General features: G+C 55.2%; 1 protein-coding gene across 2 annotated transcripts in view; it reads right to left on the bottom strand.

The window, feature by feature from the left end:
• Positions 1–22,777, bottom strand: part of ACAP2 (ArfGAP with coiled-coil, ankyrin repeat and PH domains 2) — a 46,599-nt gene extending 23,822 nt beyond the window's left edge. For both annotated transcript variants that reach the window (XM_063131701.1, XM_063131703.1), the window contains exons 1-8: positions 22,636–22,777; positions 14,634–14,691; positions 12,739–12,858; positions 12,165–12,218; positions 7,473–7,531; positions 5,211–5,394; positions 3,821–3,865; positions 641–736 (exon numbers count right to left, since the gene is read on the bottom strand). In XM_063131701.1, the coding sequence (XP_062987771.1) occupies positions 641–736; positions 3,821–3,865; positions 5,211–5,394; positions 7,473–7,531; positions 12,165–12,218; positions 12,739–12,858; positions 14,634–14,691; positions 22,636–22,688 (669 nt within the window). In that variant the 5' untranslated portion in view covers positions 22,689–22,777. The remainder of the gene's footprint in view (positions 1–640; positions 737–3,820; positions 3,866–5,210; positions 5,395–7,472; positions 7,532–12,164; positions 12,219–12,738; positions 12,859–14,633; positions 14,692–22,635) is intronic.
• Between the last annotated feature and the right edge of the window lie 1,528 nt (positions 22,778–24,305).

The raw sequence follows: 24,305 nt of genomic DNA, 5'->3' as shown, positions 1-24,305 counted from the left end.
GGATGACTCATGCTGCCTGTGCAGCTCCAGCTGTCTGGCCGGCCTTCCACACAGCCACAGGAAGCACCTTTCTCCACAGATCTAGGGGAATAGGACTGCGCTCGCCCCGTCACGGAGGGGGACCCTAACGCAACCATGAAATGCCGAAGAGGGTCCCCGGTACGTCCCACGACCGACCAGAGGCGCTCCTTTCGAGCGGGGCAGCAATCAAAACCGTCAAAGGCAGAGGCCCACAGCAGCGTCGAAAGAAGGCCGTGGCGGGCAGAGGTGGCCGCATCCCTCCCAGGCCCCGCTCTGGTGTGAGCTCCGCGCCACAAGACCCGGGAAAGGAAAGAAAGGAATCACTTTTACCGGGTGCACGAAGAGAGCCAGCTTAATGTGGTCACAAGGCCGTTACAGAAGAGAGGGTGATTGTCAGCTGTTCCCCATGACGCCACTGCAGCTGGGCATGGGGATGACCCTTCCCAGCAGATGGAGGACCATGGCTCCGGGGCAAAAGCCCAGAGCCCCCAGCGGGCCCAGGCCAAGGGAAAGCGGCACACTGAGGGCACGGCAAGTGCAGCTTCCTCAGGCCTTCCTCTTTCTCCCCCCACCCCAGAGCTGCTCGCAGCAGCCGCCGCCCCCCCATCACACTCATTACCTGAGCTCCCAGGTCATTCATGTAGGGGCCGAGTTCACTGAAGAGGTCATAGCCTTGATGGAAGAAGGCCAGGTGAGCATACATGAAGGACAACATCTGGCAGGGAGAAAGAAGGGCAGCACTGAAAGGGGCTTCCTTCCAGCAACCCTGATGTCAGCTGCAAACTCTCCCCGCCCTCTTGCACACACACACACACACACACACACACACACACACACACACACACACACCCCTCCCACTTTTGCTGGGTCCCAAAGAGGGTCCAGCCACTCTGGAGTGAGCGCGGCCTCGGATTTCTCACACGGGGCTTCCATTTCACACACCCTTCTGCTTCTTCTCCAGCCTGGGCCCCCGCGCGTTTGTCTGAGAGGGCAACAGGCACGTCAAGACTGCCACTGCTCTCGCAGATATCCCGTACGGAGGCATGCCGTGCGCGCAGAGGGAGGCTTCGGAAGGAGGCCCCGTCGGTGCCACGGAGCGCGGAGGAATGCTGTCTGAATTCGGTATCTTACATTTTTATCCCAACTTTTTTCCATGGAGCTTAGTGTGGAGTATACAGTCCCCTTATTTTATCCTCACAACTACCTCATGGGGCAGGCTAGGCAGAGTGAGAGTGACTGGCCCAAGAATCATAGAATAGCAGAGTTGGAAGGGGCCTACAAGGCCATCGAGTCCAACCCCCTGCTCAATGCAGGAATCCACCCTAAAGCATCCCTGACAGAGGGTTATCCAGCTGCCTCTTGAAGGCCTCTAGTGTGGGAGAGCCCACCACCTCCCCAGGTCATTGGTTCCATTGTTGTACTGCTCTAACAGGAAGTTTTTCCTGATGTCCAGCTGGAATCTGGCTTCCTGTAACTTAAGCCCATTATTCCATGTCCTGAACTCTGGGAGTATTTGAAGAGTGCTATCATGTCATGCTTTAGGGTGGATTCCTGCATTGAGCAGGGGGTTGGACTCGATGGCCTTGTAGGCCCCTTCCAACTCTGCTATTCTATGATTCTATGACTTGCTTGTCCTTGGTGCACAGACATTGTAATCATCTGATACTGTACAGTTTTTAGAAATCATTTGGAGAAGTAAATATCTGAACACCTTGTCTTAAACATGTTATTCATCGTGCTAAAATAAAACATCCCGTAATCCTTTTTTCCTTCATTTTTTTCAATTTTTCGGAAAAAAAACAAAAAAAGCTTTGGGGAAAAAACGGGTTTTTTTAAAAAAAAAATCCAGTTTTTTTTCCAGGCCTTCACATCTCTACCCTCACCCCCCCCCCCCACCTCACCTCCACCAAAGGTCCGTATCGGGACCAGGGTTTTTTTTCCCCCTGGGTCACAAACGATCTGGGGTGAGGGGAGAGCAGTTAAGTGACGAAGTTTGTGGATGACACCAAATTACTTGGAGTATTTTTGTTTTAAAGGAAGAACTCCAGAACTATCTCTCCAAAACGGGGGGAACGGGCATTAAAACAGCCAATGCAGCTTAACGTAAATAAGTGTAAAGTGATGTATGTTGGGGCAAAATATCCTAACTTCTAATATACACTGAACAAGAAAGGTATCTTGAGGATGAAGCAGCTACATAACCTCCGGCTGCTGCGGAAAAGGCAAACTCCAGTGGGCGATTCAGGGCAGTTGCATACAGGATGTGCTACCTCAAGACGCAGTGATGGCCGCCCACTCAGATGACTTTAAAAGGGGGATTAGAGAAATCCATGAAGGGTAAGACGAGGGGCTGCCGATCGCAATGCCTAGCGATGGCCTCCGGTATCCGTACCAGTTGCGGGAGGACCTGAGCGGGAGGGGGCTGCCGTTGCACACATGGCCTCGCTTGTGGGCCTCCCTCCCACTGGGGCCTTTGGTGGGTCACTGCAGGGACAGAAGGGTGGCCCAGAGAGGCCTTTGGACTGGCCAAGGGCTGCTCTGGCGTTCTACATCCCTGTAAATCTAAGAGCCAGGCTGCAGCACCTGAAAGTCCGCTTGTGTGGTGTCACAGTTGGAATACTGCACTATTACTTGAGAGAATCGGGTTCGAATCTCCACTGGGTGACCTCAACCAGTCACAGACACTCAGCCTAACCTACTTCACACTGCTGTTGTGGGGATAAAGGGAAGGTGGGGAGAACCACGCGCATCACCCTGAGCTCTTGGAACAAAGGGTGGGGTAAGAACGTCAAGGGCAAGGATGGAGATGAGGGTGACCAGCTCCTAAATCCACTACGAAGTGGGCCGGGGCAGGGCCGGGTGGGTGGAGGCTCTGAGCCTAGCAGCCCCCTGCCCTTGCACAGAGAACTTCCGGGAGTGCCCCCAAAGCTCAGCATGAGAGAGACGCGGGCCCTCCCTGGCTCCAGGAGGGGTAGCAGCAGCGCGAATGGCAACCGCAAGGCCAGCCCAGATGCTGGCCAGTGTGGTGGTCCAGAGGCAGCCCTCTCCTTAGCGGAACAGAGGCCGTGTGTGTGTGTTTCTGACGTGATACCGAAAGGCCAAGTGGGCCACTGACTGCATAATACCCACGCCAAGATCCAGACATGAAGCAGAGATGAGACCCTAACTGGTGGCCACAAGGGATGAGCGGGCACAGCACAGACAGTGCCTAGAGGGGCCATGGCTACCCCAGGGTGAGTTTGCTGCTCCTGCTCGGTCCTACTGAGCCCAAGTCCCCTCCCTCAGGGCCAGGTTTACAACCAGGATGATCAGGGGTCTGGAAACAAAGCCCTATGAGGAGAGACTGAAAGAACTGGGCATGTTTAGTCTGGAGAAGAGAAGATGGAGGGGAGACATGAGAGCACTCTTCAAATACTTAAATGGTTGTCACACAGAGGAGGGCCAGGATCTCTTCTCGATCCTCCCAGAGTGCAGGACATGAAATAACGGGCTCAAGTTAAAGGAAGCCAGATTCCAGCTGGACATCAGGAAAAACTTCCTGACTGTTAGAGCAGTATGACAATGGAACCAGTTACCTAGTTAGGTGGTGGGCTTTCCCACACTAGAGGCCTTCAAGAGGCAGCTGGACAACCACCTCTCAGGGATGCTTTAGGGTGGATTCCTGCATTGAGCAGGGGGTTGGACTTGATGGCCTCATAGGCCCCTTCCAACCGTACCATTCTATTTCCAACTCTACTATTCTATGATTCTATGATCGGTTCCATCTCAGCTGCTTCCTGTTTCTGCAGGGGAAACTTACCGATTTGAGAATCTCTGATCTCCTCTTTGATTGAAGAACATTGATCTAGGGGAAACAAATGATTTGCTTCAGTGTGCTCACAAAGGAGTTCAGAAGAGGGAGCAAGAAGCAGGTCCACAGAGCCAGTGGGGCTGGAAAACAGACAGGTGAACGGCAGCTTGCGCCGGAGAGCCTGGCAGCTGCGCCTCTGACGAGCTCAAGCAAAGACAACTTTGTGTGTGCAAGGCCAAGCGTGCGTCTCCAACCTCGGAGCACCTGGGTCCCAGCCAGAGCTGGTGGGCTCCTCGTCCTCCAAAGGGAACAGGCCTGACCAGCCCCTCAGCCGGAGGGGTCCCTCCGCCCGAGACGTCCCACCTCACGCTGCTCAAGATATCGCGTTTCTCCCCTTGGGGTCATCGGCTTTTCCAAGGTTCCGCTTCCAAAGCCCTTCCCTTGACACACTTTGGAAGTCTCTCCCTGAGCACGTCAAGACTAGGCTGCTAAAAGGCCAAGCGGTTCTCCAGAACACCTCTGGGAAGATGCGGCAAGGCTGTCTTTGCAGAGACCAAATGTCTCTTCTAGAATACCAAAAGCAGAAGCCAAGAAAACCAGGGACACTCCACGGAACCCACATGGGTCCTCTGTTGCTCAAATCATTGGGAGTGGGGAGGATGGTTTCCTCCCAAAAACCAACCCAATGTCTTTTGGCTCCTTGAAGGACTTCTGGAGGTTACAGCTTCACCCAGAGATGCTGAAGAAACCGTGAGGAGGAGGAGGAGGAGGAGGAGGAGGAGGAGGAGGAGGTCGTCCCACCGCTAGATCCCGGGCCTGTGCAGAGCAGCATCAGCTCGCCAGAAAGCCCCCTCCCCCTCCCCCTCCCCCCCCTCGCCACCTGCAGAACCAGCAGCCCTGGGAGGCCCCTGGGAGCCTCCTCCCCTTTCCCAATTCCCAAGCAGGGGGAGGGCAGGCGGAGGGAAGGCTACGTAGGGGCCCCCACGGAGAAAACCTGAGCCACCAGAGGACGTCCCAGCTGGGAGGTGTGGTGCTGTCTGCTCGCTTGCAACCCTCAGCTCACGGCAACCTGACTTTGCCACCCATCTCTTGCACGGCTCTCCGGACGCAGCTTTCACGGCCTCTGCGTTTCCTGCCCAGACGGCTGCTCTGCCTGGGCCTCGACCAGCCACCCGGCACCATCACATCCCTCTGCAACTTTGAAACTCACTGACTGCCCTCAGGGGTGCCTGCCCTCCCCTGCCCTCCCCTCCCCCACCACAACCCAGCCTTGACAAGAAAACGTGCAGTGGCTTCTCCTCTTCAGGAGACCTCCATTCTCAAGCACAACATGCACGCGCGCACACCCCCACGACTTGCAAGACCTTCCTTGCCAACTGCTCAAGCCAGAGACGCTCACCTGGAGAACGTAGTCCAGGGCAATGTGCCGGAAGCACTTCCTGGTGGCGGTCAAGATGTTGGTGGCCTCCTCCACTTCGTGCTGCTTGTTCCTCGGCGCTTGGGCGTTCTTGGCGAGGGCGTTCTCCTTCTCTTCACTGACTTTCTCAAACTGCTTCTTCGCATCTTTGAATTTTCTAATATCCCTAGAGCACAAAGGAGTCAATGGTCACATTCCATCGGACGTCCTTCACTCTGGAACACCACGCACAAAGGGCTTCAAAGGGGACTCAGTTTCCGATGTGGTTTCATTCGCAGGGATCACGATGAGGAGCGCCAAGGCCTTCATTTGGGGCAGGGAGGGAGGAAGGAAACACAACCCCCACCCCCCAGCCATTCCCAGTTCGACAGAGGATAAAGACCCTCCCCCCTTCCAAGGTCAGGAGTCATGCAAAGAGGATCTACATGGCCAGCACCTCCACGTGAAGAGGAGACTGTAGGAATGATGGAACCCCAGTCCCACTCTCTGCCTACATGCCCCTCTTGGGCAATTCACAAACCCCTCCTGCTCCAGTGCTGAGTAGCTCATAGAGGGGAAGGGCTCCTGCTGAAGATTCAGGGAGGTTAATCAAGTCAGTCTCCTCCCCACCCTGCTTGCTCTGTTCTTGGGGGTGGGGGGGTGAATATCCGCCCTCCTCTGCTATAAGCTCAAAGAGATCAACATTCAACATGCCTTTCTTGCAGCCATATTGCACTGTTGGCTCATATTCAGCTTGTGATCTACAACAACTCCAAGATCCTTCTCGAGAAGGATCTTGGAGTTGTTGTAGAGAACAAGCTGAATATAAGCCAACAGTGTGATATGGCTGCAAGAAAGGCAAATGCTATTTTGGGCTGCATTAATAGAAGTATAGCTTCCAAATCGCGTGAGGTACTGGTTCCTCTCTATTCGGCCCTGGTTAGGCCTCATCTAGAGTATTGCGTCCAGTTCTGGGCTTCACAATTCAAGAAGGACACAGACAAGCTGGAGCGTGTTCAGAGGAGGGCAACCAGGATGACCAGGGGTCTGGAAACAAAGCCCTATGAAGAGAGACTGGAAGAACTGGGCTTGTTTAGCCTGGAGAAGAGAAGATTGAGGGGAGACATGACAGCACTCTTCACATACGTAAAAGGTTGTCACACAGAGGAGGGCCAGGATCTCTTCTCGATCCTCCCAGAGTGCAGGACACAGAATAATGGGGTGAAGTTACAGGAAGCCAGATTCCAGCAGGACATCAGGAAAAACTTCCTGACTGTTAGAGCAGTACGACAATGGAACCAGTTACCTAGGAAGGTTGTGGGCTCTCCCACACTAGAGGCATTCAAGAGGCAGCTGGACAACCATCTGTCGGGTATGCTTTAGGGTGTATTCCTGTATTGAGCAGGGGGTTGGACTCAATGGCCTTATAGGCACCTTCCAACTCTACTATTCCATGATTCTATGTTCAACCCCATTCGTCAGTCTAGATTCCACCACAAAGTTGGCTCCCTAGAACCTCAGGCGTTCTTAAGCCTGGTCTAAATCTTTTCCCATTTTGTCAACAGGCATCTTGATCCATGTGGGCCCAGAACCAAGCCAAGGACTCAGAGAGCTTTGGCTATTGGGTGGCATAGAAATGCAGTAAATAAACAAACAAACTAATAAATAAACAAATAAACAAAGGGTGCTTTCTTACCAAGGCCAGTGATAGTCAGTTAGGTACTGGTTGGATTCTTACATTGAGCAGGGGGTTGGACTCGATGGCCTTGTAGGCCCCTTCCAACTCTGCTATTCTATGATTCTACGATTCTACGGCAAGGCAGAGTTCAGACTGGGTACCATTGCCCTGGGAAAGAACACGATGCTTCTCTTGATGCCACCTGGAAGGCCGGCTCCCAAACCTACGGCCACTTCAACTTGATGCCTTTCTCAGTTAAGGTTGGTTCCGCCACCACCAATCCTCAGGGCGTGTGCAGGTCGGAAGGTCAGAGGAGCCCTGACGCGGGATCAGACCGAGGGTCCCTCTGTTCACACAGTGTCAATCAGCTGCTCACGGGAAGCCCACAAGCCAGAGGTGAGTGCAACAGCACCCTCCCACCCATATTCCCCGGCAACGGGTGCACATGGGCGCACTGTCTGGGTTTTCAGAAGGTGTGAGGAAGCAGTGCCAACCTTGCCAATGGCACCGGCTCAGAGGGTTGCAGCTCACCTGGGGGCCAGGGCTGCCTGAGGCACAAACCTTTGCAAAAATGAAAGTTAACTTACTCTTTAACAAACATCTGAAGTTGTGCTTTAATTGATCTTTGGGTTTGGTCAAACAGGATCTGAAATGGGGAAAACGTTTGGTTCAAACAAGTAACTGGGAAGTCAGGTCCAAACACACAAATGTTTCATGTAAAGGCACAGCAAGCCTCGATACCCTTCAGGGCACCCTCACGGCCTCTCCAGGAGCCCCAGGCTGGACCTCCGGGGGGACGAACCCTTGCAACTAGCCAGGCATATAAGGCGGCGGCAGCAGCAGCAGCAGCAGCCAGAACTGCAGGGCTGCCCCCCTCACCCCATGGGGCAGCAAGGAAGAAGCCTGACTGCTGCCAGCACAGGGCCAGGGCAGAGGTTCGCAGGAAGCAGCAAGGAGACTCCCACGGCCAGCTGGCGCCACTCCACGCATCCCACTTGCATTCCTCCAAGCAGCTCCATCAGCAGGGAGAGAAGAGAACACACCTGAGATGACCGTGTCCTCAACAACCTCTCCGTTGTGGCCTCTCCCACCCTAGAGGCCTTCAAGAGGCAGCTGGACAACCCTCTGCCAGGGATGCTTTGAGGTGGACTCAATGGCCTTAGAGGCCCCTTCGAACTCTGCTATTCTATGATTCTACCTTGTGAGGCAGCCCAGGCTGAGAGAACGTCCCCGGCTGGGGCCGAACGGACGGCTCCTGTACAGAGCAAGGGGTCTGAGGCCAGGCAGGTGTGTGGGTGGGTGTCCTGGTAGTGATTCCCCGCCACCCGCTCTCACACTTCAAGGCTGGCCTCAGCGAAGAGAGAGCCCTGGGGTGGAGCAGCTGCTGAGGCCTGCCGGCTGCTAGCTCCCTGCCTGCCTCTCCGGCAGGATTCCTTTGCTCTTGGGCAGAGATGCCAAAGGCGCCTGTGGCACAAAGCAACCTTCACCAGGTGAGGGTATTATACCAGCCGAGCCCCCACCTGTCATCCACGCACCAGAAATATCCAGGTTAGACTACTGCAACGAGCAGTCTGCATGGCCACCGTTGAAGACTGCGTGGACACCGTTGAAGACACCGTTGAAGATTTCCTCCTAAACCTTCTCCTCATCTCTCATTCTCTCTTACTGTCAATGATGTTATGCTTACTCCGGTCAAGGAAGCTCGTAGCCTTGGCTTTATATTTGACTCCTCGCTCTCCTTTATTCCTCATATTGAGGCAGTAGCTAAATCTTGTCATTTTTTCCTGTATAATATTGCCAGGATTCGATCATTATTGTCTGTCTCTTCTGTCTCTTCTGCCAAGACGCTTGTTCATGCGCTGGTTATTTCACGGTTGGACTACTGCAACCTTCTTCTCTCTGGCCTTCCTTCTTCTCACATCAGTCGGTTGGTTTCTGTTCACCACTCTGCCGCAAAGATCATCTTCTTGGCTCGCCGCTCTGACCATGTTACTCCGCTTCTGAAATCTCTTCATTGGCTTCCAATTCACTTCAGAATCCAATATAAACTTCTCCTGTTAACCTTCAAAGCTTTTCACGGTCTAGCTCCTTCCTATCTCTCCTCTCTCATCTCACACTATTGCCCCGCTCGTGCTCTTCACTCCTCTGATGCCATGTTTCTCGCCTGCCCAAGGGCCTCTACTTCCCTTGCTCGGCTTCGTCCATTTTCTTCTGCTGCCCCTTACGCCTGGAACGCTCTTCCAGAACATTTGAGAACTACAAGTTCAATCGCAGCTTTTAAAGCTCAACTAAAAACTTTTCTTTTTCCTAAAGCTTTTAAAACTTGATGTTGTGCGGACTTTATACTGTTAGTTTTACCCTACCCTGTGCCTGCTTACCCTACCCTGTGCCTGTTGGCATTCTCTTCCCCTCCTTATTGTTTTACTATGACTTTATTAGATTGTAAGCCTATGCGGCAGGGCCTTGCTATTTACTGTTTTACTCTGTACAGCACCATGTACATTGATGGTGCTATATAAATAAATAAATAAATAAATAAATAAATAAATAAATAAATAATAATACTCTGGAACTGCAACAGGTCCAAAATGTGTCTGCCAGATTGTCGACCAGGCAGAGCCAAAGGGATCCCTCTCACTAACTTTCCTGGCTGAGGGCCCAATTCTGAGCACAACTGGGACCCCAAGTTTATGAAGGACCCCCTGCTCCATCCTTTGCCAGGTGCCTCTGTAGTCCACCCCCAGCTGTGGAGGGTGGAGGAAGAGCAGGGCCTTCCTGGTTGCAGCACCCCAACTGCAGAGCTGCTTCCCAAGAGAGGCCAACTGGCCCTCTGTTGACTTTTAGGCAGGCGATTAAACCGTTTCTATTCCAAAAAGCCTTTGACCCACTTTCAGTTCTTGCCTGCTATTCATCCACTGGCTCCATTATAACACTCTGTTTCCTGTTTTTGTATGGTACGATTTTACTGGGAGAAGCCGCTCAGAAACGGCCACAGAAGCAGAGTTGGGCTGATAAGAAGCACGCTCAGGATGCCAGCAGAGGAAGAAGCAGCACGGCCAGAAGTCCATTACTTACACACATGCACGCACACACACACACACACACACACACCCCTGCAGAGGCCGACCAGCGCTTGGGGAAACACACCGCCACCAGGGAGAGAGGGGGGAGGAGGTGGCAGCAGCAGCAGCAGCAACCACGGGATCCGGGCTCCAGACAGGCTGCCAAACAGCCAGCAGGACAGCCCCGTGGAACCCCAGCCCTCGCACTGAAAGCGACCCGCACTCAAAGCCGCCCCAAATGCCCCCCCAGCCCCCAGAGACAGACGCCCGTCCGCTCACTTCCAAGTTGAAGCCTTCAGTGGGGGCTTCAGCAGGCGAGCGGCACACGCCTCGCCCACAGCGCTGCCCAAGACTCGGCACAGCCAGCACCAGGGCCCCAGACTTTCGTGCCCCCATCTGCACACCTGTGGCGGGGGGTGTAAATGGCCAACGAAAAGCCTCCCCACCCCCCGGGAAGCTCATCCATGTACGATCAGAAAGGGAAAGAGGACAGCAGCAAGGCTGCCAGAGGGAAGAGCAACAGCAGCGTGAGAACAGGGCTGGTCCTCGGGTCGCCCCCCACACCCACCCCCCGCCTGCTCTCCTGCCGTTGACTCGAAGCGGCAGGGCGGCCCCCACGGTGTGCTTGCTCCTCACCCGGCCTCTAGCTCCCCCCAAAGACCACCGCTGATGGACCCCTCTCCCAAACTCTGAGGGGAACGGGAAAGGCAGGGCTGGTGGAGGGAGGGAGTGGGGCACAGCCGGTGGGGCCAGCCCCCCAGAGCCCCCTTTGGCTCCTGAGGAGGGGCTAGAGCTCAACAGGCAAGCCCAGGCGCGCAGGAAATCCCCGGCTGAAACACTGCCAGAGCAGATGGAAGAAGACCTCAGGTGCCCAGGCCGGGAAAGACTCTCTCTGCCTTCGAGAGCTGCTCTTTTATTGATTTATTCCAACTATTCCTTGGCTGCCTTTCAGAGCAGGAGCTCCCCGCAAGGCGGTCTACAACAGGACCATGGACATAATCAAAAACGACGTGGCAATAAAAACAGCCGGCATTCTAAAAGACAACAAACACCAGCGTGAAACAAAACCTGCGAGAGGCCCTTGCAGCCACAACCCAGATCGAGAAACATGACCAGGGGAGAGACGGAGTAAAGAAGTGCATCTTCTGGGCCTTCCTAAGACCTTGCAATGAAAGGGGCCTGGCAGAGCCAAGGTGGCCACTCGTTCCAGGGGTGTGGGGCCACTGCAGAAAAGGCCCTCTCGCCCGAACTCCTAGCTGCTCCCACAGGGTGGGCAAGGGAGGAGGGCTTCTCTTGCTGGTCTCGAAGCCCAGGCAGGCTGATGTGAGTGAAGGAAGCGGCCCTTCGAGGGATTTGGTCCCAAACTGCTTCAAGGCTCCGGAGGAGGGAGACCCAGTGGGCCCTCCTGACTCCTCACCTGCTCACACAGCCTTTCCAATGACGCTCAGCCTCTCAGCCCCACCTTCGCTGCGTGTGCTGTCAACGTGGCCAGAGCGTGCGCTGTCAATGTGCCCTCCTACCGGCTCTAAGGCTAGCCGGCCCTTCAACCTGGACTTCCCAGGTCCAGAGTCACAGCTCAGCACCAGGGCCACGCTGGCTTTCCAGGGCAGCAGCAGCAGCAGGGAAGCCCCACAGGGGAAGGAGGACCCCCTTCCTGGGGCAGCAAGGCACAAGCCCGGCCAAGGGCTACCTGCCACGAGGAGGACGTCTCTCTCGCAAGCCTCTCAGGGTGCAATTGCACACACACACTGACCCACGTGAGGGCAAGTCCTGTTGTACGCAACAGGACTTACTTCTGAAGAGACACGTTTAGGATTGCACTGTAAACGAACGAATGAAGAGAGCGAGAAAGTAAGCCAACCCTCGGACCCTGGCTACCGATTCAGCCCATTGCCTGTGAGCTGGGGGGCAGGAGGGGGGCAATGCAGGCTTTCCAGACAGACAGCCGAAGCAGCAGAAACACAAGCGCTGCGTTCCAGGAAGCCTGGAATGACCCAGTCCCACACGGCCCACTGGGACTTCAAAAAGAGCTCAATAATAATAACGACAACAACAACGACAGTAAGAAGAAGACACAAAATCCACGAAGGGGCCACATTGCTGCTAAACCTCCTAGAAACACCAGTGAGGCAAAACCTGCCTCCCGGCCAGGCCCCTTCCCCACCCCATTGGGCAGAGTCCGACTGAGCCCACCGGTCGGCCACGTCCAGCACTTACCGTGTGGTAATTGACCATCTCCTGGAGGCTGTCAGAGAACTTGCTCAAGCTGGCCTGTAAGTGTGGGGGGGGGGAGAGAGGGGGGGAGAGAGAGAGAGGGAGTCACCAGGCGTCTTCCTCCCGCCAATTCCGCGGCATCTCAGATGGCGCGACACAAACTCAAAACCTTCTTCTTCTTCTTCTTCTTAAGGCAAGACGGCCTGGGCTTTGCTTGGGGGATAAAATTCCTCTTTTCTGGATGAGCCACAGAAATATTTACAATTTGGGATTAAAGGGGGAAGAACTGACGGTGCTTCGCGTCAGAGGATGAAAGGGACAAAGGAGCCTCCAAACAGCCCTGCCCGGGGTCAGAGCGGGCTCCCCCCTGGCTCAAGAGAAGCCTGCCCGGGGAGGCATCTGCCAAGAACACCAGGAGCCCCCCACAGCCCCCACCCCGATGTCCAGAGGGCTGGGGCCGGACCTTCAGCGGCCAATTCAGGGGCCCACCCCTCGCTCGGTGCTTCTGCCAACGGGCCCACAGACCTCCTAGCTGCAGCCCAGGCCTGTTCCCGGCAGCCGCCCAGCACTTACTTACCTCCATCAGGGCATCCTTGCTGGAGTATTGGGCGAGGTCCCGGATGCCCATCATGAACTGCTTGTTGGCCACGCAGAAGGCCTTCCCCGTGTCAATCATCACAATGCAAAGCTTCACCAACTGAAAGGCAAAGGGCCACAACTCACTCTCTGGCAGCCGCCTTCTGCACACATGCAAAGAGCACAAAGGCAGCCATGGCCACTCCCGGGCTCCACGCACACACCACGGGAGCAACACGGGGATAGGATTCGAGGGAGGGAGGCCGGGGGACGGTAAGACAAAGGGGAGAGGGCAGGAGGAGCCCCCCCCCGAAAATCATCGCCAGGCCCCCTCCCCACATTCAGAGCCATTTGCATGCTGACAAGTCAGTCTTTCCACCCAGCACCAAAGCGTGTTTGGATGTCAAAGGGAAAGCAATGCCCACTAGGGCGCAATCCTATGCATGGACAGGCGGAAGAAAAGTCCAGCACTCCCCAGCCACCAGGCGCGGGATGATGCCCTAAGAAACGCAGTTTGAGACTCACCAGGCCACCAGAGCCAGGCAATCCCACTCCTGTGTTGCACTCAGAGCCATCAAATCCCTTTGGGTTATTTCCAGAGTGATCTTGACTGAGGAAGGGCGGGGGGGGGGGGGCGCACACACACACACACACACACAGATCCACCAATTATAATCCGGCAGGATCACATTTTCACCAACTCTTCACTCTTTCCACATTACTTCATTTTCAGCCCCCCCTTCCCCAATAATGTGAATTTAAATCACCGTTGCCAACGTCTCCCTCTCAGATTGCTTCAGCCTCACGACAGACTTCTGCAGAAAGCCAAAACAAAATCCCAAACAGGGGAAGGGCCCACGCTCAGCGGCAGAAGAGCCCCCTCTTGACCTGCAGAAGGTCCCGGGTTTGACCCCCGGCAGCATCTCCAGCCAGGGCTGGAAAAACTCCTGCCTGAAACCCGGGAGGGGGGGGTCAAACATACTGGGCCGGGGGGGGTAGGGGGGTTCCAACTCAAGGGCCACGAGGCCGCTTGTGATGGGCTCCCGGGGTGCCCGGCCTCTGCCACCCAGAGGGCCCAATTCAGAGAACTTTTCAGGCAGCCACATTCCACTGCTGGGCAGGGCTGAAAGCAGAAGAGGGCGAGGGCCCAAAACCACCCCACTCGCCAGCACATTTCAGCTCAGGCGTCCGCTACGGATCCCGCTGCGCCTGCCAGGCCCAGTCAAGGCACCTGCCAAGCAATTTCCCCCCTTGTGCAAAGGAAGGGAGCAATTCCTCCGTTCGCTTGTACCCCGGGGGGTGGGGGGGTGGAGGAGTCCTCTTTGCCAAGAAATGACTGGCAGAACGAGGCCCAAAGTGGGAGAATGGGACAGGGATCATTTCATGTTGCTGATATTGGGGGGGGGGGTTGCATTTTTAAATGCCTCCCTACGTTAAATAACAAACAAACAAAACCCCACTCTCTCAGCAAAGGAGCTGAGCAGGGAGCAGCCTGGGACAGGGCCACTGCGATATGCAGCAAAGGCCCACGGGAGTGAGGCCCGGGGCTGACAGCTGCAGAACCGCCTGGCAAACACTGAAACAAGAGGTGCCACTCAAGCAGCCTCCTGCCTGTAGGCCTGCCGGCGGAAGCAGCCCCTGCAGCAGAAGCTGGCGAAGGTGCCCCCCCCCACGCCCAATCCTCAGCCAAGCCAGGGCCAATTGCTAGCCTGTGGCGCTTCAGAGGGGCCTGGGCCCAGCGACGACTGGCTTCAGCTCAAAGAACCGATCGCTCTTCCGGCAGCTCTTGCCATGGCATAATCAGTTTCAGTGTGAACGCCACAAATACATACATACATAAATAAATAAATGAACAAATAAGAAAGATGTGGACCGGCCAGGGTTTGGTTGGCTCACCTTGTCCAGCTTCAGCTCCAGTTCTGTCACATCTCCTTCCACATCTTCCAGAGCAGCCCTACAAAGTGCAACGGAGAAGAGAGGGAGATGTCACACGACATGCGCACACCGTCCGCAACGAGGAGATGATCAGCTGTTAGCCCCACACAGGGCCAGGCGCAAAACGGTCGTTTCAGACTCGGAAGGGGCTTTGCTGTGGGGGTCAGAGTCCCATTAGAAGAACCCGTGGAGGAAGAGGCGGCCTTCTTGCCGGCTGAACACAAAGGCACGCGGAATTTAGGAAACGGGGGCTGAGTGGGGAAGGAGGTCCGCTGGATTTGGATAGAAACACTTTCACCCTGACTTTAGCGCATTACTTGAAGCCTCAGTGATTTCAAGACAACTCGCTTCCACATTGAGTAAGGTTAGAATCACACCCAGTTTGTGACTTAATATGGAGAAGGACAAGGCGGTACAAACAGCACGACCACAACAATGCACCGCCGACACGTTGTAGAATCATTTTCGTCTCCCCAAGAATGCACTGAACTGGGCTTATTTGCTTCCATTTGCAAACATGAAATGAGCATTCAACCATGGCGCGTGACGGAGTCACTCCTCCGATGCCGTTCATCACTGCGCCAGACGGCACCCCATAATCCGCTACTGTTGGGCAGGAGGGAGTTCTACGGCTGGTTTTCTCCTTCTCCTTTGGCCTTTCCACGTCACACATCTCGGTAACACTAAGGAACCACTTCCCCGTGTGGCCGGATGCTGGGCAATAGGCCACGTGGGCAAAGATGCCCACCCACGTGACTCTTACCCAATCGGTCCCACCGGCACAATGACTCACACCCCGCCTGCTGCTGTACAAGACCACACTGTGCACAAAAGAGGCCTGGGCTGCTCAGAAAAGCAGGCTCACCTCCCTCTCGAGAGGCAGGAAAAGGAGCAGAGGGAGACACTTGGGTCAAATCTGCAAAATGCCACCTCTTCAGCCTCAGGGGACAACAGCTGCCCCTGCCTAGCCAAGAGCCTGCCAGACATCAAGCAGCAGCGCACAACTCAGGACTGCCCACCAAAACCGGAGGCCCCAGGGATCTCCCCGGAACCCCCTGGAGAGGCTCCCGGCAAGAGGCTCTTCCCTGGCGCTACGGGATCCACCACGGCAGACAACTTCCAGCCAGGCATCATTTTGCTGGGTCCTGCTACTGTTGGCACCCCAGGCAAAGGGGGTTTCCAGGGGGGCTGAAGACCTTCTTTCCCAGAGATGTTATGGACAGCTGGTCTGGAGAACAGCGACTCCAGCACCCCTCAGCTACTGCAACACAAAGCCTCCGAGAACGGGCACCACGAGAACCTTCCGGCTCGCAGGGCCACAGGACAGCCTTGCATATGCAAACCGCCGCGGAGAGTTCCTCCCTCATCACTTGCAGCTGCAGGCGGCTGAACAGACAGCAGTGCACCCCGCTTTGCAAAGACATTTTGGATTCCTCAAGTGACCTCTGCCCTTTTTGGGGGGGGGGTTCTTTACGAAGGCTGCACTTATTGGAAAGGTCACTCTCAAACTGAAGGAAGGAATTCAACACTGCTATAGGAATCGGCCACCACCATTCACCTCCACGTACAAAATCCACTAAGCAACCCAGAGACGAGAGAAGTGGGGTGATACAACTTGGCCAACAGTGCCGGATGACCACGGCTCCCTGCAAAAAAACAACAACACACTACTGGAATACCACGGGGCACTTGGTTGGGCGCCTCAAATGTAACTGGGTTTTCAGCCTTTGGGCAATCTGACAGCAACGACTGTACAGTGCCGACTGTACGAGTGCCGACGTGTCCCTTTACTGAGGAAAGGCAACAGCGAATTCCAGGTTCAAACTACAACACTCCCCACAACAGTTGCCTCGCGCAGCCCCTCTGCTCAGATGGCCACTGCCTGCCCCCTTCACTCTAAGTAACTTTTGGCAGGGACAAAAAGGGTCATCACATTCCTAGGTGGTTTGCATCCACATTCCACTTATATCATCAGAGAACAGAATTGCTAGCATTTTGCCAAACCAAAAAAATCCCCCGTCTTGCACTTCAAAAATGAATGCCACACACTTTCCCACCATCATACTTATTTATTTATTATATTTCAATATTGCCCATTAGCCAAGGTTTCTGGGCAGTGCACAATTAAAGCCACAAAATGCAACAAGTATAGATAAATTTAAAATCTTAAAAGTTTAAAACGGCAATATAAAACCAGTTAAGTTAAAATCCAGGGAAAGCCTGTGTGAAAAGGTGTTTTCAGGAGGCATTTAAAAGTTGTTACGTTTTCGGCCTCCCAAACCGTACGAGGGAGGACTTTCCAGAGGGTGGGGGCCACCGCAGAGAAGGCCCAGCGCCACCGAGGTTCTTCATGGTGACATTCCGTTCGTTTCAGAATGGGCAGCAGCACCTCCTCTGAGGATCGCAGTTGTCGTCTGGGTGTATATAAGGGAAGGTGGTCTGCTAGGTATGCTGGTCCCAAGTTGTTTAGGGCTTTATAGGATAATAGTATGGCCTTGTACATGGCTTGTTAGCTAACAGGCAGCCAGCGCAGTTCTTTTAACACCGGTTTTATATGAGCAGAGCTAGGTGACCCCATCAGCAGCCTAGATGCTGCATTCTGCACTAGCTGCAGCTTCCGAACCACAAACGTGGGTAGCCCCACACAGAGCACGTTACAGTAGTTTAATCGTGAGGTTACCAGTGCATGAATAACCGTGGTTAGGCTATGCCTATCTAAGAACGGGCATAGTTGGCGTTCCAACCAAAGTTGATAATGGGCGCTCCAGGCCACCAAGGTCACCTGGGCCTCCAGTGACAAAGATGGATCCAGGAGCACCCCCAAACTACAGACCTGCCCCTTCAGAGGGAGTGCAACCCCATCTAGAACAGGCAAACATCCCAGTTCCCGGACCTGGGAACCACCAACCAACAAAGTCTTATCTGTCTTATCGGGATTCAGCTTCAGTTTATTGGCCCTCATCCAAGCCATAACTGTATCCAGGCACTGGCTCAGAATGTGCACGGCCTCTCCCGATTCAGATGTCACAGAGAAATAGACCTGGGTGTCATCAGCATACTGGTGACACTTTGCCCCAAATCTCCTGATGACCGCTCCAATGCTAAGTTCCTCATTGGGGCACAAAGACTCCAAGTCCCAAAAGCCAAGAATAGCCTTGAGCACCTACTGAAGAAAAGCCAACGGAGAGAACTTGGATGGTGCCCCCGGCACATGCCAGCTCCACCGGGAGGCCCTCCACACAGCAGGAGAAAGTCAATGACATCTGCCTGGCCCCCGCCCTTGAGGTGGGTTTGCCCTGCCTGGAACTGGGACACCTGCAGAGGCTGATGAGCATGGAGGGAGCCCCTCCCAGCTGACGCACTAGCTTGCCTGGAGCTTCTGTGGATATGGATGGCTCTGCCCCACATGGCCTCCAAAGGCACACAAGCTCTGAGCCTCCCCACAGAATCCCACTCTGTGCCATTACAAATCCAACACACGCAACAAGCTACATGAATGGATCTCCTTAATTCACGGGCAAGAGCTCAGCTGTACAGGTGGTCTGGCAGCAGGTGAATGCCCGCCCCTTCTCCCTCCCCTCCTTTCAGAAGGCAGAAGACGACCACCGTTACGGACGCCACTGGCAAGACTTGCTTGCTCAAAATGAATGGGACTGTTTTTGCAAAGAACCCCGAGGGCCCACCTGCAGACCCCTCCAACGTTCACCTGCCACCTCAGAGCCGGCGTGCTGGCATCCAGGCAACGCAGAGCCTCGGGGGGAAGAATTCTGCAGCACAGCCGTCTGGAGTCACTTTCCACCACCCACAGTGTGTGCATGAACTGAACTCTGAACAATCCAGCGGTGCAGATGTAACACACAAGTAGCGTTGAGAACAAGCAAAACACAGCTGCAGCCCCCACCCCCATCCAGGGAGGGAGGGAGGGGCCAGGGCAGCAGGGGTGGGATTCATCGTTTCTTCTGTGCCTTTCCCCAGCGAAGCATGCCCCTCATTCAAAGCAGTCATTTGCCCTGGTTTAAAGAGAAGGGGGCAATTTTCAATGGGGAAAATGGTGCAAGGAAGGGCTCCTCAGTCCCAAACAGGATCAGCGATGTCCCCATTGCAACCTTTCGCAATGAAGATGTGGCTCATCGCAAGAACCCAATGACCATGGCTAGTGTAAGCCTGACTTAATGATTCGGCACAGACATGGAGAGCTGGGCAGGACCAGGAAGCCCCCCCCCCCGCCCGGCCCGGCTGCTTTCCTCCTTTCCTTGTTTATCCAGGCTCCTCTTCCCTCGCCTTTCGCAGAGAGAGTGCACCCGCCTGCCTGCCTGCCTGCCTGCCTGCCTGAATTACTTCTCTGGAGGAGGGAAAGAAAGGACAACTAGCTGCCAAAGGAAGATAAAATGAGCGGAAACAAACCGAGGAAACATTCCCACCCACCCGCCTGCTCTGCACGTCTCTGAGGACATCTTTAGAATTCTGGCTCAGACGGGGCTGCTTCTCATGCAACAAACGTAACACATCCCCAGGACCTTTATCAGTTGATTGGTTTCTGACACGTGGACTGCAAAACAGGCACAATGTCTTGGAGATGGACAAAGTTTGGGTTTTTTGGTATTTTTAGCAAGAAATCGTCTGCAACTGCAATATATCTGCCAAACAGATTGAAAAATGCACAAACATCTGAACAGTAACTATGGGAAAATGCAGCTGTGCTACAATGATATAAAGAGCCGCACTCCAAATCAGAGCAGGAGAGAGGGAGTGGGGGCGCATGATGCGCTCAAACAAAATCAAGCACATACAGGAACTGGGCACCAACCAAGCCACAACATTCTTGGCGTGGAAACCCACAAGTTCACTGGCCAAGATGCCAGCAAAGGGGGAGATGTGAAACAGACACACCCCTCTTTCCCAGTACTGGAAGCACTCGGGGCTGAGGATATAGAACACTGTCGCCCAATTTTCCTCCACAGACCCAAAGAAGCTTACAATCAATACTCCTAAGAACATCAGAAGAGCCCTGGTGCCGGATCAGACCAAGGGTCCATCTAGTCCAGCACTCCGATCACACAGTGGCCAACCAGCTGTTGACCAGGGGCCCACAAGGAGGACACGGTGCAACTGCACCCTCCTATCCATGTTCCCCAGCAACTGCTGCACATAGGCTTACTGTCTGTGATACTGGAGGTAGCACAGAGCCATCCAGACTAGTAGCCATAGGCAATCCTAAGGCTTTGTCATACAAACTCCAATTATTTCATTATGAACATTCTGCTGGTCAGGAGCCCATGCCTTTTGTCTCCAAGGGGGTCTCGTTTCCACTACATGCAATTTGAAAGCCAAAGGTATTTCTCAGGAAGTCATTAAGCTTTTAGCACACCCAGCAGATCTAATCCCTCGGTAATTCTTCTGCCTCTTTAGATGTTGATCAAGGGTATCTTTTCAGCCTGTCCTGCTAGAGTGTAAATGAGAAGTGACCTTCTGCTCGTAGCTGTTGCAGTTTAAAAGTGGTTTCCCTGTGCTCTGCACGTGCATCATCTTCCTCCTTGCAGTCCAAACAAAACATCTGTTGATGCAGCGGCCCTGTGCATTTGGAGTACTTTGTTCCTCACAAGGGCCAGCCCAGCTTGAAGCCCCTCCCTACTGCAACTTCTACATTTCATATCCGTCATTTGCACACAACGGAGACAACTTCAGTCCTGTCTTCTAATCTTCCTTCACTGGGCTTTGGCAGGAGGAAATCAAGGAGGCCAGCGAAGCCTGCGGCTTGATTTCTTAAGGAGCTATATCTCAACACTGTGAGAAAGCCTGCAAGGGCAATACAAAACTTAGAAGACAGAATGAACTTTTTTGGGTGCCGGAGATTTCTCCAGTGTTGTAATACACACATAGAATCATAGAATAGCAGAGTTGGAAGGGGCCTACAAGGCCATGGAGTCCAACCCCTTGCTCAATGCAGGAATCCACCCTAAAGCATCCCTGACAGATGGTTGTCCAGCTGCCTCTTGAAGGCCTCTAGTGCGGGAGAGCCCACAACCTCCTTAGGTAACTGATTCCATTGTCGTACTGCTCTAACAGTTAGGAAGTTTTTCCTGATGTCCAGCTGGAATCTGGCTTCCTTTAACTTGAGCCCATTATTCCATGTCCTGCACTCTGGGAGGATCGAGAAGAGATCCTGGCCCTCCTCTGTGTGACAACCTTTTAAGTATTTGAAGAGTGTTATCATGTCTCCCCTCAATCTTCTCTTCTCCAGGTGCTTTGCAACAACTTCATGTACATTGAATACTGCAAACCTCAGAGCTCTTGGCAAAAAACCTCGGCCTTCAAACATCTCATCCTTTCACCGTTACAGGCACCCATCCAAGAAGACTTAACCTTGAGGCAAATGTTCCCAGTTTCTCATACCTGTCCCAATCACTGTGCCAATAATCTTATAAGAAGAATCACATAAGCAAAACAGCGACTCTTAGAAGACTCTCCTCTGAAAGCTACTTACAGCACAGCCATGGATCTTGGAAAGTTCGGCCCTAAGGACAAACTAAGGACAAGCATCAGCCAACCAAAGGTCAGCTGCGCTCCCACACACCTGCCAAAACAGCTGCCGGGGTGGGTGGGAACAATGGAGTGGGCCCCAACCTGCTCCAGATGGGGCTGTGCTCCCCTTGAAGGAGGCACAGCTGCTTAGCTTAGGGCGTCCTCCTGGAACCAGCTCCATCACTTGGGGCTCAGTGGCACAGAGTGGCTTCTACCAGCTTCTGTTGGTGGCCCAGCTAGGCCCCCATTTGGGCAAGGACAGCTTGGCTTCAATGGTGTGTGCTTCAGTAGCCTCCAAGTTAGGTTACTGCAATGTGCTCTATGTGGGGCTACCATTGAAGACAGTTCAGAACCTGCCGCTTGTGCAAAATGGCCAGATTAATAACTGGGACCTGAAGGTCTGAGCATATAAAGGCCAATTCTGGCCCACTTTCATTGGTTGCCTGTATGTTTCCGAGCCGGATAAAAGGTGCAGATTTTGACCTATAAAGCCTTACTCAGCTCGGGACTGCAATACCTGTCAGAGCACCTCTCCTACCCATCCGCTGTGCTGGTCACCTATGGCTTCCTCCAAGCGCCTCCTGACAGCAACAAGGGAGAGGGGAACAACCTCCCCAAGGAGGCCTGCCTGGGCCCAACACGGCTATCTGCTTGGTGCCACGTTAAGGCCTTTCTCTTAATCTCAGGCACTGGGCAGCACAGGATGAGGTTAATCAGATGCTGGGTTGGTCTTATTGTAGATTGTTTGGGATTGTTTTAGGTGCACGTTGCCTGCGTGTGCTGTTTGTTTATACCTCTGCCTGCAAATGGCTTTACCCTTTGTATGATTTTTGATCTCCGTAAGCTGCCCAGAGAGCTTCCGCTATTGGGTGGCACAGAAATGCAACAAATGAAATAATGTGCCCTCTGCATTTATAAGCCACGTCTCAGGGGTTCGAAGCCCCCCACCCAGGTGTGCTCAGTCACCCGGCAGGGCAGGTGAGGGGGGGCGCCTGCAGGCCCACGCGCAACCCCCCTCCCCGCCATTCCAGGCAGGGCCCGCGGGAGGGCTGAGTCCGGGGTGTGGGGGGCGCCACTTGCCGATGGGCATCCGGGGTGGCGACCCTCACTCACTCCCCCCTCACTCAGAGGCGCCCCACGGCGAGGCCGGCCGCTCAAGGCTCCGCGGAGGCCCCTGGCGACGGCGGGAGCCTCGGGCGGCGCCTCTGCCCGGCCCCAGCCCCGGCCCCACCCGCGCCAGGCGCCCTCGCGCCCCCGGGGCCGCCCCGACGGCCACCCGCGCCGCCCCAACCCAGCCCCGCGCGTCCGGGCGAGGGCGGCTCCCGCGGCGGAGGGAGGCGCGGAGGGCCTCGCCGGCACTGGGGGGCGGCGGGGAGGGGGAGCGGGGGAGGGGGAGCGGGGGAGGGAGGGAGCCGGGGGGGAGGGCCACGCCGCCCCTCACCTGAAGCGGGGCGAGTCCTTGAGGCACTCCTCGAAGTCCAGGGCCACCCGCATCCCGACGACGCCGACGCCCCACCAGACTGCCTGCCAGCCAGCCTTCCTCCTCCTCCTCCTCCTCTTCCTCCTTCCTGGCTCAGCTGATGTCCGGGAGGGGGCGGGGCCTGGGCGGTGGGGGCGGGGCCTGGGCGGTGGGGGCGCCCTCCGTCCCTCAGCCGCCGCGAAGGCGCCCCCTCTCAGCGCTCGCTCGCTCGCCCCACAGTCAGCCAATGAGGGAAGGGGGCGCCTGGGACGGGCCAATCCTGGCCGGGCCCTGGCTAGACTTCCGCGTACGTCCCCCGCAGGGTCATGAGGAGCATTTCCTCGCGCCAATCGGGCGGTAGGCTCCGAGGCGGGCGGGACCAACCCCGGAGCGCCAAAGTGGTCTTCCTCGCGCCCGCAGCTTCTGCCCATGACGCAGGCAGCCCTCGTGGGGGAGGGGGCGGGGACGGGACGCGTGTTGCTTAGCAGCCGGGCGGCGGGGCCTGGGCGAAGGGGGCCCCACCCCCAGCCAGCGGGGCGGGCCGGGGCGGGCCGGGGCGGGGGGGCCTTTGCAGCTGCCGCTGCCCCCCCTCCAGATGCACACGCGCGCCCTGGGCTGGGCCGGCAGAGGCAGCCCGCTGGAGCCCCGCGTCGCCAGCACTGACTGGCCGCCCTCCCTCCCCTCCTCCCTGGGGCCCGGTCCTGCCCCCGGCCGTGCTAAGGGCGCCTCTTCCATCTCCGCTGAGGGCGGGGGGCGGGGGGATGCAGGCTCGGATCCCGATGAGGACAACACCCCTTCGGAGGGCCCCCCCAAGGTGCGTCGGGGGCTGAATCCGCGTCTCCCACCACGTAACCCGCCGTGAGGGGACGAAACCTGCCACGCCTCAGAAAGCTCGGTGCAGGGGCGTTTGTGCCAGCCCCCCGCCCCCTTTTCCCTTCTTATTCCTAATATCATTGTTTATGGGTAGAATTGGATGGAATCTGCAGGCCCAGCAGCCCCTTCCGAGGGGACCCTGCCTGCCAAGTTTCAGGTGAATAGGGGCAGGAGAGCCTGTGCGCAAAAGCAGCCATTAGGGTTTGGGGGTTCCCCGAAACAGTGCATTTCTCCTCACCACCACCTCTCCATATTGTTTATGGGAAATCGCTATGATGACACACAGCCCCTGGCTACAAAACCTGCAACATTTCTGGACACATCCAGCAGTTTTTGTGGTAGTCTCCAAACTGAGAGGGGAGAGATTCATTTCCCCCTTCCTTACTTTTTGGCAGTTTGTGTGTGAGAATGACATACCTCATGGCAATGCCTCTATGCAAAAACCCTACAACGTTTTAGGATAAGGCTAGGAGGTAACAATGAAAAACAGTCACAAGATCTGTGTACAGGTGTTTCTATGCAAATGCTAGAAGCCTCCGAGCCAAAATGGGAGAATTGCGGTGCTTGGTTTCAAAGGAGAACCTGGACACAGTGGGCATTACAGAGACCTGGTGGAATGGAGAGAACCAGTGGGATACAGTCATCCCTGGATACAAACTTTACAGGAAGGACAGGGAAGGGTGTACTGGGGGCGGTGTCACAAGAGGGCATTGTGTCTAGTAGACTAGAGCACCTAAATGGGGAAGACTCTTCCACAGAAGTGCTGTGGGTGACTGCAG

This window comes from Elgaria multicarinata, chromosome 8 (genome assembly GCF_023053635.1).
Source record: "Elgaria multicarinata webbii isolate HBS135686 ecotype San Diego chromosome 8, rElgMul1.1.pri, whole genome shotgun sequence".
In the NCBI taxonomy this organism is placed as follows: domain Eukaryota; kingdom Metazoa; phylum Chordata; class Lepidosauria; order Squamata; family Anguidae; genus Elgaria; species Elgaria multicarinata.
This window is presented reverse-complemented; position numbering and strand designations above follow the sequence as displayed.